At 41.5% G+C, this 15,595-nt stretch overlaps 1 protein-coding gene across 3 annotated transcripts in view; it reads left to right on the forward strand.

The window, feature by feature from the left end:
• The window catches only part of LOC115781692 (CUGBP Elav-like family member 2), a 32,393-nt gene extending 19,402 nt beyond the window's left edge, over positions 1-12,991 (forward strand). For 2 of the 3 annotated variants that reach the window (XM_030731495.1, XM_030731497.1), the window contains exons 3-14: positions 1,788-1,870; positions 3,536-3,584; positions 4,034-4,168; positions 5,082-5,161; positions 6,657-6,818; positions 7,663-7,726; positions 8,797-8,934; positions 9,458-9,586; positions 9,701-9,877; positions 10,020-10,166; positions 11,683-11,862; positions 12,783-12,991. In XM_030731495.1, coding sequence (XP_030587355.1) covers positions 1,788-1,870; positions 3,536-3,584; positions 4,034-4,168; positions 5,082-5,161; positions 6,657-6,818; positions 7,663-7,726; positions 8,797-8,934; positions 9,458-9,586; positions 9,701-9,877; positions 10,020-10,166; positions 11,683-11,810 — 1,292 coding nt within the window. In that variant the 3' untranslated portion in view covers positions 11,811-11,862; positions 12,783-12,991. The remainder of the gene's footprint in view (positions 1-1,787; positions 1,871-3,535; positions 3,585-4,033; positions 4,169-5,081; positions 5,162-6,656; positions 6,819-7,662; positions 7,727-8,796; positions 8,935-9,457; positions 9,587-9,700; positions 9,878-10,019; positions 10,167-11,682; positions 11,863-12,782) is intronic. The other variant, XM_030731496.1, reaches the window with a different exon arrangement.
• Positions 12,992-15,595: the final 2,604 nt, after the last annotated feature.

Here is a 15,595-nt window from a genome sequence, read left to right on the forward strand (position 1 = left end):
AATTTTTGTAGTCAACGTCATCGATTTACGTAAATGAATCATTGCAGCCCGTGTCTGTGTGTGTGTGTGTGTATATAATTTATTTATTTATTTTTTTGAATAGTTGGCCTATTAAATATGAATGTTAACTCATTTGCATTAAAAGATGCAGGTTCTAATGCATTTCGTTTACTGGTCTGGCCCACTTGAGATCAAATTGAGTTATGTGTGGCCCATTAACTAAAATGAGTTTCACACCCTTGCTTTAGTGTGTCAAGGCCAAAACTGCAACACAGCATGCCACCAGGAGAGCGTTTGAATTCCCATGATAAGGGCCTTTAAACAGATGTAACAACACCAAATAATCCTGCGAGTGTTTGCAGATGTGCCAGAAAGTCCCCAGGGTTCTTATAATGCTCTGTGTGTGTGTGTGTGTGTGTGTGTGTGTGTGTGTGTGTGTGTGTGTGTGTGTGTGTGTAAATATACACCCAACACTGTGCAGTTCATTTGGGAGGCTGATGAGTTCACCCATACTCAGTTTCACTGTAGGTCTCCTCTCATAGTAGTTCGTAGTCCTACTGCAGTTTTATCAATGATGTGGCTGCTGTTTATTTGTATGCCACATAATGCCACCCTCCAATCCACTCTTATATAATCATGTTGCTTTTGTTTTTGTTTGTTTGAAAGTGCTGTAATCCCACTTCCATTTTTGCTTGTTTACTTAGTGCAGATCTATTGGCAAGCCACCAGATTTGCGGTAGTTTTTTAGGTCATGTCTACTGCAGGTCATGAAAAAATCATCTGATGACTATCACGCCTCTCCGGATGGTTTATTTAGCTCCAGTAAATCAGAGAACGGGCTTAGCAGTAGAGAAAGGGAGCGCTCAGCTGGTTGTGAGAGGGAGAGAAGAGTGCAGCTTGATGCATATTAGAGTTCAACAGCCCTCCCCGTGGCCTGGGAGCTCCAGTAACAGCATAATACGCACTATGTAGGTCAGAGACGCTGCAGTGCTCCACTTCCCCAGCCCAGTGAAACTGACGGGCTGGAACGCCACTGGCGGTCTACTGGGACGGAAGGATGAGAGCTGCCCCCCCCCCCCCCCCCCCCCCCCCCCCTCCCCCTTCTTCATTCCCCTCCCCCACAACCTCTCTCCTCCCACGGTTTCTCTTTCTTGCTCTCACTCCCACTCCCTCTTGTTTCTTTGTGCTGTTTTCATGCCTCATGTTTATGTGTATGTACATATGTATGGGATTGGATTCTTCCCTCTTGTTTCTTTGTGCTGTTTTCATGCCTCATGTTTATATGTATGTACATATGTATGGGATTGGATTCTTCCCTCTTGTTTCTTTGTGCTGTTTTCATGCCTCATGTTTATATGTATGTACATATGTATGGGATTGGATTCTTATGTAATGCAGCAATAGTTAATGTAATGTGTTGGCCTGGGCTGAGTTGACCTGCCGACTGCACATCAGTGCCTCCTGACAGCTATCTAACCCTGTGGTACTCTCTGGCCGTGTCACAGCCTTCAGCTGTCTCATTACTCCTTTGTCCTCGCTGCCAGCTCCTACATGGTGTATGTGCACCATCTAACAGTTGGTGCTAAGAATATCCTGTCACGTGCTTCTAAAATGTGATATGTTGTGAAAGTACTTTCATCCATTTAGCATCTTTCCTGTTCTGCAGCAGCCATGGTAATACATTTAATGTCTGTGTGCTGTGTTTTAATGCAGTTTTGTCTCTCCCCCCCCCACCCATTGTTTGTCCCTGTTTTTTTTTTTGTTTTTTGTTTTTTTTCACTCTGCAGGATGCTGTTTTGTAACTTTTTATACAAGAAAAGCTGCACTGGAGGCCCAGAATGCACTGCACAACATAAAGACCTTAAGTGGGGTGAGTAGGCACAGCATGGGCTGCTTTTAGCTGCTTGAGCCCCTCTACATCCCTGATGCAGGCTGTGAGCTGTACGCTGACCGATAATGAGCTCTCGGTTCACTGAATGCCTGTCTAGCCTGAGAAATGTCTCAACCCCCACTATCACTAACGCCACACTTAGGACTGCCCTGAACCTCAACGCACTGAAATAAGCATGCAGGTATCGGGTAAAGTGTGCTCGACCAGGCTGCAGGTTATTCACTGAGACACAAGACCCGATCGCCACAAAGTGGAACAAATTATTAATGCTTGTCTTTGTGAATAATTGATGCACACCTACATTTTTATTTCCCAAAATTTAGAAGTAGAAAAGGAGCTGAAGGCAAATTGAATTTTTTTTTTTTTTTTTCCCCCTTAACAATGCAGCCTGGTGAGACTGAGTGCAGTCTCCTAATACTTAACCTGATTTTTTTAGTGAGATTAACGCCCAGTCAACTGTAATAAATGCAGCAGCTTGTTAAACCTCCACAAATCTGTCTTGTCTATACATCATTCTGTATTACTGTCTTTCCAATCAATTAAATCTATACCAAACAACCCCAGCTGTCAATGAAGCCAATAGTCCAGTCTATTGGTAAAATGTGCCACTGTCAGTGAGATTGCAGGTAAATATTGAACTGGGCTGATAAATGAGTCTAGCAGGCTGAGAATAATGTCCTATCTCTCTTCTCTGGAAGACTATCAATCAGGTAGACATTTCAAACAAAGTGTGGTCTAATGGCTCAGCTCTCAAATCCCTTTCCTGGGTCCTACTGTTACTGGCATTGACTGCAGGTGACTGACTTTTTTTTTTTTTTTTTGGTTTGCGTGATAGAGGAAAAGCTTGTTTCCCTGTTTTTGTTTTCTCTCCCTTCTGTGCCTCTCTACTTGGTCAGTGACGCTAGCCAGTCCCCATACTGAGCAGGCCATCTGTCTGCTTCTCCTTAGTGCTTGTCAAAAACAAACCCACCACTTTTCATAAGTACAACCTGCTCAGACATCTCGTGGCTAGATTTATTTCTTCTTTCACTTCACATGGCATGCAGTGTGCTATAGATGTAGTCGAAGTTCAGAGTCTTCTTGGAGAAAATTGTTCATTAAGCGGCATGAAATGACAGATCCCACAGCATTTGCTCTGCCTCCACTTTCTCACATAACAAGCTTGAGAACAAGCGTCATGTTCAGAGATGTTATGCTGACTGAAATGAGATTTTTCACAGCTCTGATTTGCCACACCTTGTTCTATTTGTATGTGATCCAATTGTATATCGGGTGTAGAGAAGCTCACTGTATATTTTCAAAGCAATACCAAAGAAGCTTGCTTGGCTACCAGAGGTCTTCTATAGAAGATGAGGGAACAATCAATAAGTTCAATTGCGAGTCTACTCTACAGCGAGAAGTGAAATTGGATACAGGAGAATTTGATCCCCTACCAGGAACTCTTAGACACTTCCTCCTGAATCTGATGGTGGTGAGGGATGATGGTCTTAGATTGAAAGAACAAAACAAGAGGCAGGGAGAAATGCTTGAAGATGGCAGGATAAGTGAAGACATGAGCTCTTTATGATGAGCGATAAAGTTAATAATGGTGACAGATGTAGTGTGAACTGTTTCCTTTTTCTTTCTTTCTTTTTTTTTTCTTAGATGCATCATCCTATCCAGATGAAACCCGCTGACAGTGAGAAAACAAGTGGTAAGTGGATTCATGCAGGATGATGTAAAGGGTGGGTCTGTTGAGGGGAAAACCTTCAAGAGGAAAGATTAAGTAAAGACAAATGGTGTGAGATTTGAAAAGGGTAAAATTAGCTCTTAAATTTTTTTTGAGAAGGACTTAGTTCAGAGAGTCTGCACTTATACACAACATCTATATAGTATGGTGGTTTAATAGCAGAGCAGGTACAGGATGATGTACTACTTTGTCTAGAGAAGCCAACACAGAAGAAAAACAAAGCAAGTTGCAGAGATTTGTGCAAAAGCCTGGCACTGTGAGTGAGAGGCAGAAAATGTGGCAGCATGACAAAGAGAGTGCTTGAACAAGAGAGAGAGGTGCAAGGTTTTAGCATCTGATGTAACTGCTGCTTTCAGAGCTTCATAATTGTTTGGGTTTAACTAAATAGCTGTCCCCTTTTCATCCTCCTGCAGCGGTAGAAGACAGAAAACTCTTTGTCGGAATGGTTTCGAAGAAATATGGCGAGAACGAGGTCAGAATGATGTTCTCGTCTTTCGGACAGATCGAAGAGTGCCGAATTCTTCGGGGACCAGACGGTCAGAGTAGAGGTAAGCGTGCCTTTGGTGTGGACATGATGATCAGCACCATACATCCGCCATGTTCAGCAAAGCAGAGTACATGTTCTCATTAAGTATTTATACAGGGCCCCTCCCTACTTCTTTATTTCAACCCTTCTACCCCGAAATCAAGTGCTATTCACCTCCAGTGGCACTTTGTCTGTCCATAGTGTATCCTCCCATTACTGTGACACTTGGCCTCCACAATGCACAGCAAAGGGCCACTGCACTTGCTGTCTGCCACAATGGCCCGTTGCCTAGGCAACCACTGGCTGCTGGTGTTCGTAGGCTCAGCTGGCAGGCGGCTCAGCTCAGCTCCTCCTTTACCACCTCCTTCATCACACTCTACAAAGGCTGGAATTAGCCTGTCGTCGCATCTCCTACATAGCACTCTGCTGAATAAAGCCTCAGATAGCAGGCAGCACGGGGCTCTAGTGTCGATGCTGACATCCCACAGAACAGCTAGCCATGAATTTCTGCTCCTTTTTTAGTAAATATACGCAATGTTCCTACAATTTGAAACGTGCCATATTAACCTTTGATGTTTGCAGGCCTTACATATTTTAGTAGATCAAAGCCTTTCGGTGTGTATTTGTGTGCATTTTCTGTGTATATAATCACATTGACTGTCTCACCATGACATCACGTAGTCAAGCCTCTCTGGGTGGCAATTTAATCCGTCGATCACCGCTCATGTGACACGTGTTATTGTTCTCCTGTTGTGTTCTTTCTTCGTGTGCTAACCAGTGAGGGTGGTTCTGTGTGCTTGGGAGTTGCCATTCTCTGTACTGTAATGTCTTTTTTTGGGGTTCATAACGAGTTGTCCAATCCTTTTGTCTTGTTTTGTTTCTTCTTGTCCCTCCCTTCCCCTCCCCCTCTCCTATTGTTTCCCCCCCCCTTACAGGCTGTGCGTTTGTCACATTTGCTACCAGGGCAATGGCACAGAATGCAATCAAAACCATGCATCACTCTCAAACTATGGAGGTACTGTACCCCTTAGCACCTATTTCTCATTTCCCTCTTTCCCTGCCATACATTTTGCTGCCCCCTTGTGTTGAAAGATGAAGAACCTGTCCAAGCAGATGGCATCCATTCATCATAAAGCATGAGTCATTTCCAAAACCACTCTTGCTAATTACAAAATTACATTGTCATCTGCAAAATAATTTAATAAAATTCAAAATATTGCCTCTTACTTAGCTGCTGAGTTCAGAACTAACGGGGCACACAAAATTGCTGTCATCTCTCTTTTGGGCTGAACTAAATGCATCTCACTTATTGATTCTGATAAGAGCCTAGCCATTAGCGTGCCATTATAGTAGTCTGTATTTTGAACCACAGGGAAAAGAGCCTACACTATCAAATATAGGTTAGCAAAAATTAACCTAGACTGGAACAGTTACTCTATTAGACTTCTCCCAAAACTGGGTCTCTACTCGTATAACCAATGGAGTCTTTGTGGAAGTAGAGCAGCAGTAATTTGACAGCTAGCAGGTCAGAGGCTCCCCAGTGAAGCATCAGACCAAGTCTAATTAGGAGTCCAACCAAACATAACACTCCTCCTACCAGATTAAACTCAGGCCCCAGTAGCGGTGCCACCTATTTTGCCCCTACATCACGTCCTCCTTGATTCTCAGCTGCCATGGGAGGTACTGCTGGTGCAGAAGCCATTTTCCCTTACCAGCCTGGTCCCTGTCTGGCTCTCAACTCTCAAAATACTTTTGCACCGCATGCCTCGTCCATGTGTCTGTCTGAACATGTGACTGTTTGCGAGAGTCTGTGTATTGTAATGCATTTTTCTTAATGTCTGTGGACATATCCCAGTTTGAATGGTTTTTCTTGCTTTCTTTTTTTTTTTTTTTTTTTTTTTTTTTTTAATGTTGTCCATCTGTTGTCTATCTGTGGACTCAATTAAACTCTTCAAAGTGCTTAAATCAGGGGTCTCCAAACTTGCGGCTCGCGGGCTGCATCCGGCCCCGCCCACGTCCGGTCCGAGAATTGATGTCAAAAACATAGTTTGGCCCTTTAAGTTATTTTTTTTAACATTTCGCTTAACCCTCTTAATTGGAGGGGAAGGCGAAATGTCAAAAAAGTAACTTAAAGGGCCAAACTGTATGTTATTTTTGACATCAATTCGCGGGCCGGAAGTGGGCGGGGCCGGATGCGGCCCGCGAGCCGCAAGTTTGGAGACCCCTGGCTTAAATGATTCACTGTCCGCACCACTGTCCTGTACTCCTTTTTTATTTTTTGGGAATGTGGCCTGGCTCAGCTATGCATGACAGATGTCCTCTGTGTTTGCTTTAATATGAATGCAATGGGCATACAACTATCTTGAGGCATAGATGAACCAACCCCACCCCACCCCCTTTTCTTTAAAAAAATAAATAAATAAAAGACTGTCCTTGCATGGGTAAATAAACTCAATTCCTTAGTGTGCTTTTAAACCGGTCTAACGTCTCTTAACTCTTCACTGCTCCAGGGCTGTTCCTCACCTTTGGTGGTGAAGTTTGCTGACACGCAGAGAGATAAAGAGCAGCGGCGCCTGCAGCAGCAGTTAGTGCAGCAAATCCAGCAGCTGAACAGCGCCTCCACCTGGGGAAACCTGGCTGGGCTGGGGACTCTTACACCGCAGTACCTGGCTGTAAGTATTACTAAAGAATACGTAGAAGTTGCTAGCTGTTTAACTATATGGGCTGTACAAAATACAAAGGTAGAAAGCACTGAACCACCTGACAATTATAAAACAATCTACTATATATCAAGAAATTTTATTAGTAAGCTGTATACTTGTGTTCCTGAGGTGTTGGGCTCTTCAAGTCAAGTGATCCTGTTTTGTTTTCCTGTTTGATTAAGTATTGATAGTGAATGTTGTAGCTAGAAATGCAGCAGCTGTTTCGTGTATGATACATCCAATCATATTACTTCTAAATAATAAAAAAAAAATGTTGTAAACTGGAATTAAAGGATGTTGTGTAAGTTGAATATTGCATAATAGTTTGAAGAGGAAGCTGTTTCTACTCTGAGCAAAATTTCTGTTTGTAGTTCCAGACTGTTTTCTGGCTAGAGGACACTGACATGTGACTTGCATGTGCCTTCTCGAATTCAGAGCCAAAGAACATGTGATTTACACAGCAACAGCTGAGCTGTTTATGTTTCTGGGAAGAAAATGATACGCTGACTGTTGCCTGCAGCTGTAAAACCTGTTGCTGTGTTAATTTAAATGTCTCAAGTTTTGCCCACTGGTCAGAATTTTTTCCCATTTGTTAATATTTTCCTAACATTGTCAAAACGATGACATGTATTACAAGTCTTGGTCCTGCACATCAAATTAATTTGCCACAGAATATTATAGAGACAACGAACTGTTTAAGTTACCAATTTAAAATTATGATGTTGGACACAAAAAAATCATGTAAAACCCAAGTATGTTTTCTTGATTTGCATTTTTTTTTCCCCTTTTGTCTTTTTCTTTAATTTCTCAACAGTTGCTCCAGCAGGCCACATCTCTCAGTAACCCAGGCAGTCTCAATGGTATTCAGAGGCTAGGAGGTAAGTTTTCTTCCGATGATCAGACTGCTGTTTTCACATCATGGGTCTGAACAAGCTGCACTTTTCGTGTCAACAGCTTTCTCTCTGTGTTCTTCACCCTCATGGATTTAAGTACCTTAAATTACATTACTCTTTTCAGATCAGTGGCATGTTAACTACCAGTAGTGCTATTCTCAGCCTGTGTGGGCTGCTTGAAGACAAACAGCTCATCACCGTGACTTGATCAAATTAAAAGGCAATGTGAGGAGCTTCAAAACTATAGCGGGGCAGCTAAAACTAATGTTGCATCTTCAAGTTGGAATTCATATTAGATGTCACCCTCAAACCAGTGTGAAATTATAAATGACAATCTGCTTCTTTTGTTATACCAGAGTAATATACTGTGTATTTAAAAAAAAAAAAATTTAAAATGGCTTTCTGGTTTAGGTTTAAGTGGCTTGAACTTGCGCTCTCTCCCATAGCCAGCAAGGGGTGACTTCCCTTGTTGCAAAAAGTATGTGGAGTATGACCCTAATGCTCAATTGATTTATGACCTCAGTTAAAACCTCTGGTCTCAATCACTAGTTACAAATCTTATTGAACAAAGCATGAGCACCTTATTGTGCCCAGTAGAATCAGAAAGCAGGGTAATGTTTGGTCTGACCCTGTTGAAAGGTAGCTACTGCATAGCATGGAGTGTTTCAGTTTCTCAGTCAGATCCAGCCTTTGTCAAGTCTGGATTCAAAACTCCAAAATGGTAAATGGAAAAATACTTGAAGTTTGACAACAGCTATATACATGGGGAAAACACAACTGTTACACACTGAAGAGAATGTGACTGATGATGAAACCGATGGAAAGCAGAACAATTTAGAGCAAAAATTTCCCATATCTAAGCAGTTTAATGTAGAGGAAATCAATTTTAAATTAATGGTAGCACTTCTTATTCTAAACTTTTACAAATGTGTTTTGTTCTTGCATTTGAAAATGTATGCATTCATTCAGGACTTTTTTTGAAAGTCATTTTTCTGCAAGAATATAGAGCATAAATTTTGAAGACTTTGATCACTTATGTGTCTTTGTGCTCTCAGCGGGTGTGAATCCCCTTCAGCTGCAGAACTTGGCCACGTTAGCTGCGGCTGCGGCTGCAGCACAGAGTTCTGCTAGCCCAACTTCCACCAGCGCTCTGTCTACAAACAGTGGAGCCCTGGGAGCTCTTGCCAGTCCAGGTAATTAAACACAAACATGATCAAAATTTTTAATACTACATGTACCAAATATCGAGTACTAACCACCTATTGTGAGTCTAGCCCTATGGCAGCTTCATTGTTTTCTTTTGTTAGACCATCTCAACACACATCCCTGACTTTAACTGCTAGAGTCATCTTCTTTAATCTTTTGTGTACTTAATGTATAATAACTAAAGTATAAAGAGTCACACTCACTGATTGAGATGTATAGTACATGTCCACAGTTGGCCCTCTTCTCTTCTGCAAATCTCTCTCATCAACTATTTGGCTAACAGCCCTCAGCCATTCCTCATTTACTTTATGGGAGTTAATCACCCACACATAAAAAATTTATGAGAGCACCCATTTCCCTTTAATCTGTGTAAATATACATTGGCTCCATCTGTCTGAGTTTAACATATGGCTGCTTTGGTAATGACCTCTGCTCATTATGAAATGTGTCCTCCATAATCACAACAGTGATAAAGTATTTGAGCATATCTCCATTTTTGTTTGTCAACAGCAGGGTCAACAGCAGGGTCCAGTGCTGGTGCTGCTGTGAACCCCTTGGCATCTCTGGGGACTCTGCAGGGTCTCACTGGGACTTCTGTGGGCCTCAACAACCTTAACGCTCTCACCAGCAGCGTCAGTGGTGAGAATCTTGACATGACATGATGGCTTTACAGTATCTTAACAGCAACCCCCCCCCCCCCCCCCCCCCCCTGCAAAAATAAAGAAAAACATTTTTAACTTTTGCCTTTTGCAGGTATGGGGGCCATGAATGGGGGTCTGGGAGCCTCCATGGCCAATGGGTCAGCAGCCAGCTCTATGGATGCCCTAACCCAGGCCTACTCAGGGATGCAGCAGTACACAGCCTCTGCCTTGCCCGCCCTCTACAGCCAGTCTCTCCTGCAGCAGAGTGTGGCAGGCAGTCAAAAGGAAGGTGAGCAGATCCCTAACACATATCAAGCTTTAAGATTATTCTCAAGCGTTTCCTAAATGGAATTAACTTACGATGATAAAATATTTTGTGTGCATCTGAATTTGTAACTAACTAGAGTATCTGAATTTCTTACCAAATGGAGTAGGGCCAGAGGGCGCCAACCTGTTTATCTATCACCTGCCCCAGGAGTGTGGGGACCAGGATCTTCTGCAGATGTTCATTCCTTTCGGAAATGTGGTCTCTGCCAAAGTCTTCATTGACAAACAGACCAATCTGAGCAAGTGCTTTGGTAAGTGTGGTGGCAGTGCTGGTGTAACATTAGATGAGCATACTGCTGTTGAATGAATACTGAATGGGATGTTTACTTTTCAAGGCATTTCTTACTGGCGTATACAGTATGTCTGTTAGGTGTTGCTCTGGTTAGATCAGTTAGGAAGTCAACAAGTGGGGTTTTTTTCTATTTGCACAACCTTAATTGCATAAATGTTTCAGTCCAGATTTAAAGCTTTAATGCAGAGCTTTAGTGCTCTGTAAACATGAATATGTTGATATATATTTTCTGTTTAAATGGATTAGGTAGGTGTCTTTTATTTGAAGCAGCTGGAGGTATTCTTAAGCATTATTTGCATCCCTGGTTTGAGTGTATGTTGATAGACATCAGCAAATGGGTAAATGTGCTTTACTGGTAGCTAATGTGACACACAAAATTATGCTGAATAATAGAGAAATCCAGTATTCTCATGTCAGGTCACTGGAAACAGTATAGGCAGGGAGTGCAAATTTAAGGTAATAAGGAAAAACTGCAAAAAATAAAGATGAGTATATATGTATATATATAATACACATGCTTCTGTGCATAAAGGTAACACAGCCAACAGCGGAGTCACAGTTCAACAGCCAAGTGGTAGATTAGAGGTCACTCTGAGGGGAGCTGAATATTTTTATGGCCTTGGGGACAAAAGAGTATGTCACTCTCCCTGTTGAGCAGGTTTGAGACAGCTGTCTGCTACTGGACATGCTCCTCTGCCTTCCCTCTACATTACATATTCACAGGGCAGTAACTTTACTTGTGACCCTTCTCTCTGACACTAAATGGCAGAGAAAAATAAGAGCCAGCTTTCCTCAGCAGCCTGTCCAGCCACAAAGCATCCCCCCTCTCTCCCCCTCTCCCACTCTCCCCTTTTATTTTAGATAAAAAGGAATGACTGTGCTTCGGTTATAAAATAAAAATGACAGGCCTGTGTACTTTGATGGTATGATGCAGAAGGGAGCATAAGAATACAGAAGAGTAAATCAGCTTATTGTGCCTGACAGAAGCTGGATTCTGTGTGGTTTCCTTCTGAATAGGATTCCATTTGTAGCAATAATAGGGGTAGGAGGTGCACATGTCCATCCTTTTGTTTCTATAACCACATTTCTTTTTAGGTAATATATCTACTTTGTGATAGTAACTAATGATGCAATTAAATTGCCACCTCTCCAGTCAGTTCCTCAGCCTGTGGATAGACTCCCAACTCTCCTGCTCTGAACTGCAGGTAGTGACAGTACCCTTTGTTTTGCTCTGTTACCTCTGAGTTTGACATAGTGCCAAGTAAACCATTTCTCCACCTGCTGCTGGTACTGGTTAGTGGCCCTTCAACTTGTAGTGGATTTCTAGAGCAGGACAAAAAAAACCCCAAACTGTCATCATATGCAAGTCATAGGAAGGGAGACTCCACCTGGTAATAAGGAAACACAAGACTGGCAGCCCACCCACGTTGGTATTAAGTTTTAATGTATGCAATGCTTTTATTTTTGGTTCTCAGGGTTCGTCAGCTATGACAATCCTGTGTCTGCACAAGCTGCCATCCAGGCCATGAATGGTTTCCAGATTGGGATGAAGAGGCTGAAGGTTCAGCTGAAACGCTCCAAGAATGACAGCAAACCCTACTGATCCTAGCCCCGGGGCCTTCCCCCTCCCCAGCTCTAAAGCTAGCACTGCTAGGGTAAGTTCACCCTCAAGCCAAGGTCACCACAGCAGAGACTCAGTGGGGCAGGGGGAAAGGAGCCCGTCACAGGAGGGAGACTTGGCCTATTCCTTAAAAAAAAAAAAAAAAAAAAAAAAGTTTGCAATGATCTTTCCACATTTTGCTGTATTTCATTCCTGCGGGTTTTTGTCATGTAATTTGAGTCTGATTTAGTATTTTAATGTAAATGATTATTTATGACTATCACTGGAGTCAGTGTTCGCTGGAGGTATTTTGTGTCACTGTATTTAGTGGAGAGCATCAGGTGTGTTTCCATGCCATTTCATTGCCTTCAGGTCAAGCTAGACAGGTTGACTAAGGATCAGTTGTTGTGTTGAAGTGCTGAAGCCAGGTCACATGGACCCCTGAGCCCAGAGCTTCAGCCTGTGTTTGGCTGTTTACGTGCCGTTTGTCTCATTTGTATCATCATTAATGTGAAAATCTTTTGCACTCTAGATTCTATAGTCTTTACCCCATCTCTCTTTAACCTTCCCCCCCAATTTCTCTGTCATCTTTCATTATCTAAGCCATGTTGAGCTAGGCTACCTCTCTGTCTCTATTAACAACCTCTTCTAGTCATTCCATCCATCCTCCAAGTCTCCCACAAGGGACTGGCTCTAGATGGATCTCTTTGAGTGCCAAGTATACAGTTTGTGCATGTTGGAGCCTCTGCCATATGTCCTAGTGGTGTCACTTCCTTAAATCTGTGTATTGTTTTTGTGTGTTGGGAGAGGGGGTGTGTTTGCCCCCACTGTCCTTACTGTATGTGGTGACTGGCATTATTTTTGTTTTTTGTGCCTCATGGCTAAATGATTCTTGTGCTGTGCCCCTAACTTTCTCTTCTCTCCTCTTTGTCCTCTCTCTCTCCTCTTCCTTTTGTGTTTTTGTTCCTTTTTTAGAACAAATCTCCATGCCTGTTTGCTCATCATTAGCCTAGCATGTCTTCATGATGTTGAAAGCCAAGCCAAACTCCTGGCCACATCATCCCACCATTGTCTGTGATGTCTCTCTAAGCTCGCCTGACCAATACCTGGCCACCCACTGACCTTGACCTTAGCTCAACCTGATTTTTCTGCATGTATTTTTTTTTGGGTTTTTTTTTGCTTTTTCTTTTTTTTTTTTTTTTTGTATTTGCTTTTTCTGTATAGAAATGTGACAGGTGGGAGAGAGGTCAAGTAAATCAATGTGAAAACTTACCTAGGTTGAATTCATTTGAGTTACCTGTTTCTGTTTTTGCGAATGTTTAAAAAAAAAAAAAAAAAAAAAAAAACCTGTGGGATTTCTTATTTTTAATTTAGCGTTATCAGAATTTTTTTTTTTTTTTTTTTTAAATGTTGCTTTCTTTTTACCTCTCTCAGTAAAGCTCACTTGAAAGTTGAATACAGGGATTGGCACACAGCTGTGCCATTTGGTGCCATTAGCAATATGTTGGCTTCTTTTAAAAAATAAAAAAGCTACAGACCACTTTCCAACACTTTTGAAAGTCTGACCAGTAAAATCCCTCTCAGTGCTCTGTAATGATCTCTACATTTTGCGGGCAGTGTAAAGATTTTCACCAAGGCTATTTAAAAAAACTTTCATTTACAAAAATATCCAGTGTATTTACTTTTTTTTTTTTTTTTTTTTTTCTTTTTTGAACTATTGATGGCACAATTAAAGGTACATTGCTCTGTTGAGAGAAATGACTACCTACATGAGTCAACTTTTTTAGAACTGATTCACAAATAGACAATCTGTGGTTTAAATGCACACTTAGATTAACTATATTTTATACCATTGAATCTATAGAAGTTTAACTAACAGAACCCAGGCAAAACGTTGGGTTTTTTGTAGATTACGTTGTAATGTCATCTGTGTTTGGGGAGGGGAGGGAAGGGTGGGGAGGGTCTTCAGTGTACTACATTTTTAAAGAGGACTAAAAATCTGTTTGATCAGCATGACCATTTCAGGGTCATTTCTAGTAAATTAAAACAGTCCAAAATTCCTCTGCTTTAATTGTAATTTCAATTTCTGCTTCAAAAGTTTAATTTCTTTTTTTCCCCGCTAAAATTCCCATGGTACGTACAACTTGTTGACTTTCTGTGAATTTCTCGTTACTAATTTAATTAATGGATTTTTTTTTTTTTTCTTTTTTGGGTTTGGAAGCCTCATTGAAAGAGGATTTACAATGTCTGTTAATCATACAGATGTACAGTTGTATTTTGTTGTTCAAAGTGCCCATGTGTCAAACTTTTCTTTGCTGTAATATTACCTAGTTTGTCTTTACACACACACACACGCTGCGACAAACACACTTTCGTGGTTGCAAATGTGGGAGCCCCTGAAGAGGAGGTCACTCGGACACAACTCGCAACCTGTGGGTCTCTGCACATTTTTAGGCACACGCTCATGTGACTCCCAGTGTAATGTTTAACTCACACAGCACATTAATTCAACTTAATCAACCACAGTAGTGTTGGTTTACAAATACATTCCATTTTTTTCAGCACAAGTGTTTACACTTTTTTATCAGGGTGGCATTTTTGTCTGATGTTTGGGAGACGACCCTGGTAAAATGACAACCACTTCACCCCCAAAGAAGGGTTCCCTAAAACTGCGTACCTGATGGCGCTAAAGAGTTGTCAGCTCAGGGCTTTTTTTTTTCTTTTTCTTTTTCTTTCTGGTGTGTGTAAAACTTGATGCTCATGGAGGATTACTACACAAAATGCACAGTTAACCACCATTTAACCTTTTTCAGTTGGGATATTTTTTTAAATTTTATTTTATTTCTCAACCTAAATATTCCTACAAAAAAAACCTAAAAAGGAGGTACCAAATTTGAAATGGTGCTGGAGGGGAGCGTTATTGTTTTGTAAGGAAATGTTAAGCACAATTGTGGGAGTTAATCACTTTTGCAGAATGTTTGTGTGGATGTGTGATTAAGATCCCAGACTTTTCAAGGTACCACTGATTTCTCTTTTAATATGGGCATGTGCTTTTTACAGTGTTCGTTTTTTTTTTTTTTTCTTTTTTTTCTCTCTCTATCCAAATGCAATACAATATTCAAAGTGCCATATATACGTCTAGAAACTGCCTACACGTTCTTATTAGGCCTTGGTTTAGAGAGTGCTGCAGTTCGCCTTTCTTTTTTTTTTTTTTTTTTTTTTTTTTTTTTGGTCTGTTTATGCCAGTGTCATGAAAGCTCTTGTCACCTGCTAATGTTTCCCCTTCTTCTCCACCTTTACTGTGTTGAGTTATTGGTAAATGTGTATTGTGATGTACTCAATTTGAACAGTTGGTTTAAAAGTTGTAGATAAACAATAAACTTCCCTATACATTTGAAGGTTAAACGTCTTTCTTAGTGAGTGCGAGCACATGTGCCGTAACAATTTGCGATACAAACCGTGGGTGATCACATTTTTTGGGCGGGGGGGGGGGGGGGGGGGTGTATTTTGAACTAAAGGCTTAAGTGCAAAGGAGTCAGCATGGGTGCCATGTTAAGATCTTGAAAGTGTGTCAATTACTGAAATGACTGCAGGTCTATGATGATGCAGTGCATGGTGAAGCGTTACTGTGAATGGATATTGTTTAAAAAAAGTGTGTGTGTGTGTGGGGGGGGGTGAAGTCCACAGCAGTCCCAACTCGACTCACTTCAGGGGCTTCCGTCACAAATCCTGAACAAGTTCTAACAATCACTTTGTCTCTTCTGCTGTTTTTCATATTCTGAAGTGCT

The sequence above is a fragment of the Archocentrus centrarchus genome, chromosome 6 (assembly GCF_007364275.1).
Source record: "Archocentrus centrarchus isolate MPI-CPG fArcCen1 chromosome 6, fArcCen1, whole genome shotgun sequence".
NCBI classification, from domain to species: Eukaryota; Metazoa; Chordata; class Actinopteri; order Cichliformes; family Cichlidae; genus Archocentrus; species Archocentrus centrarchus.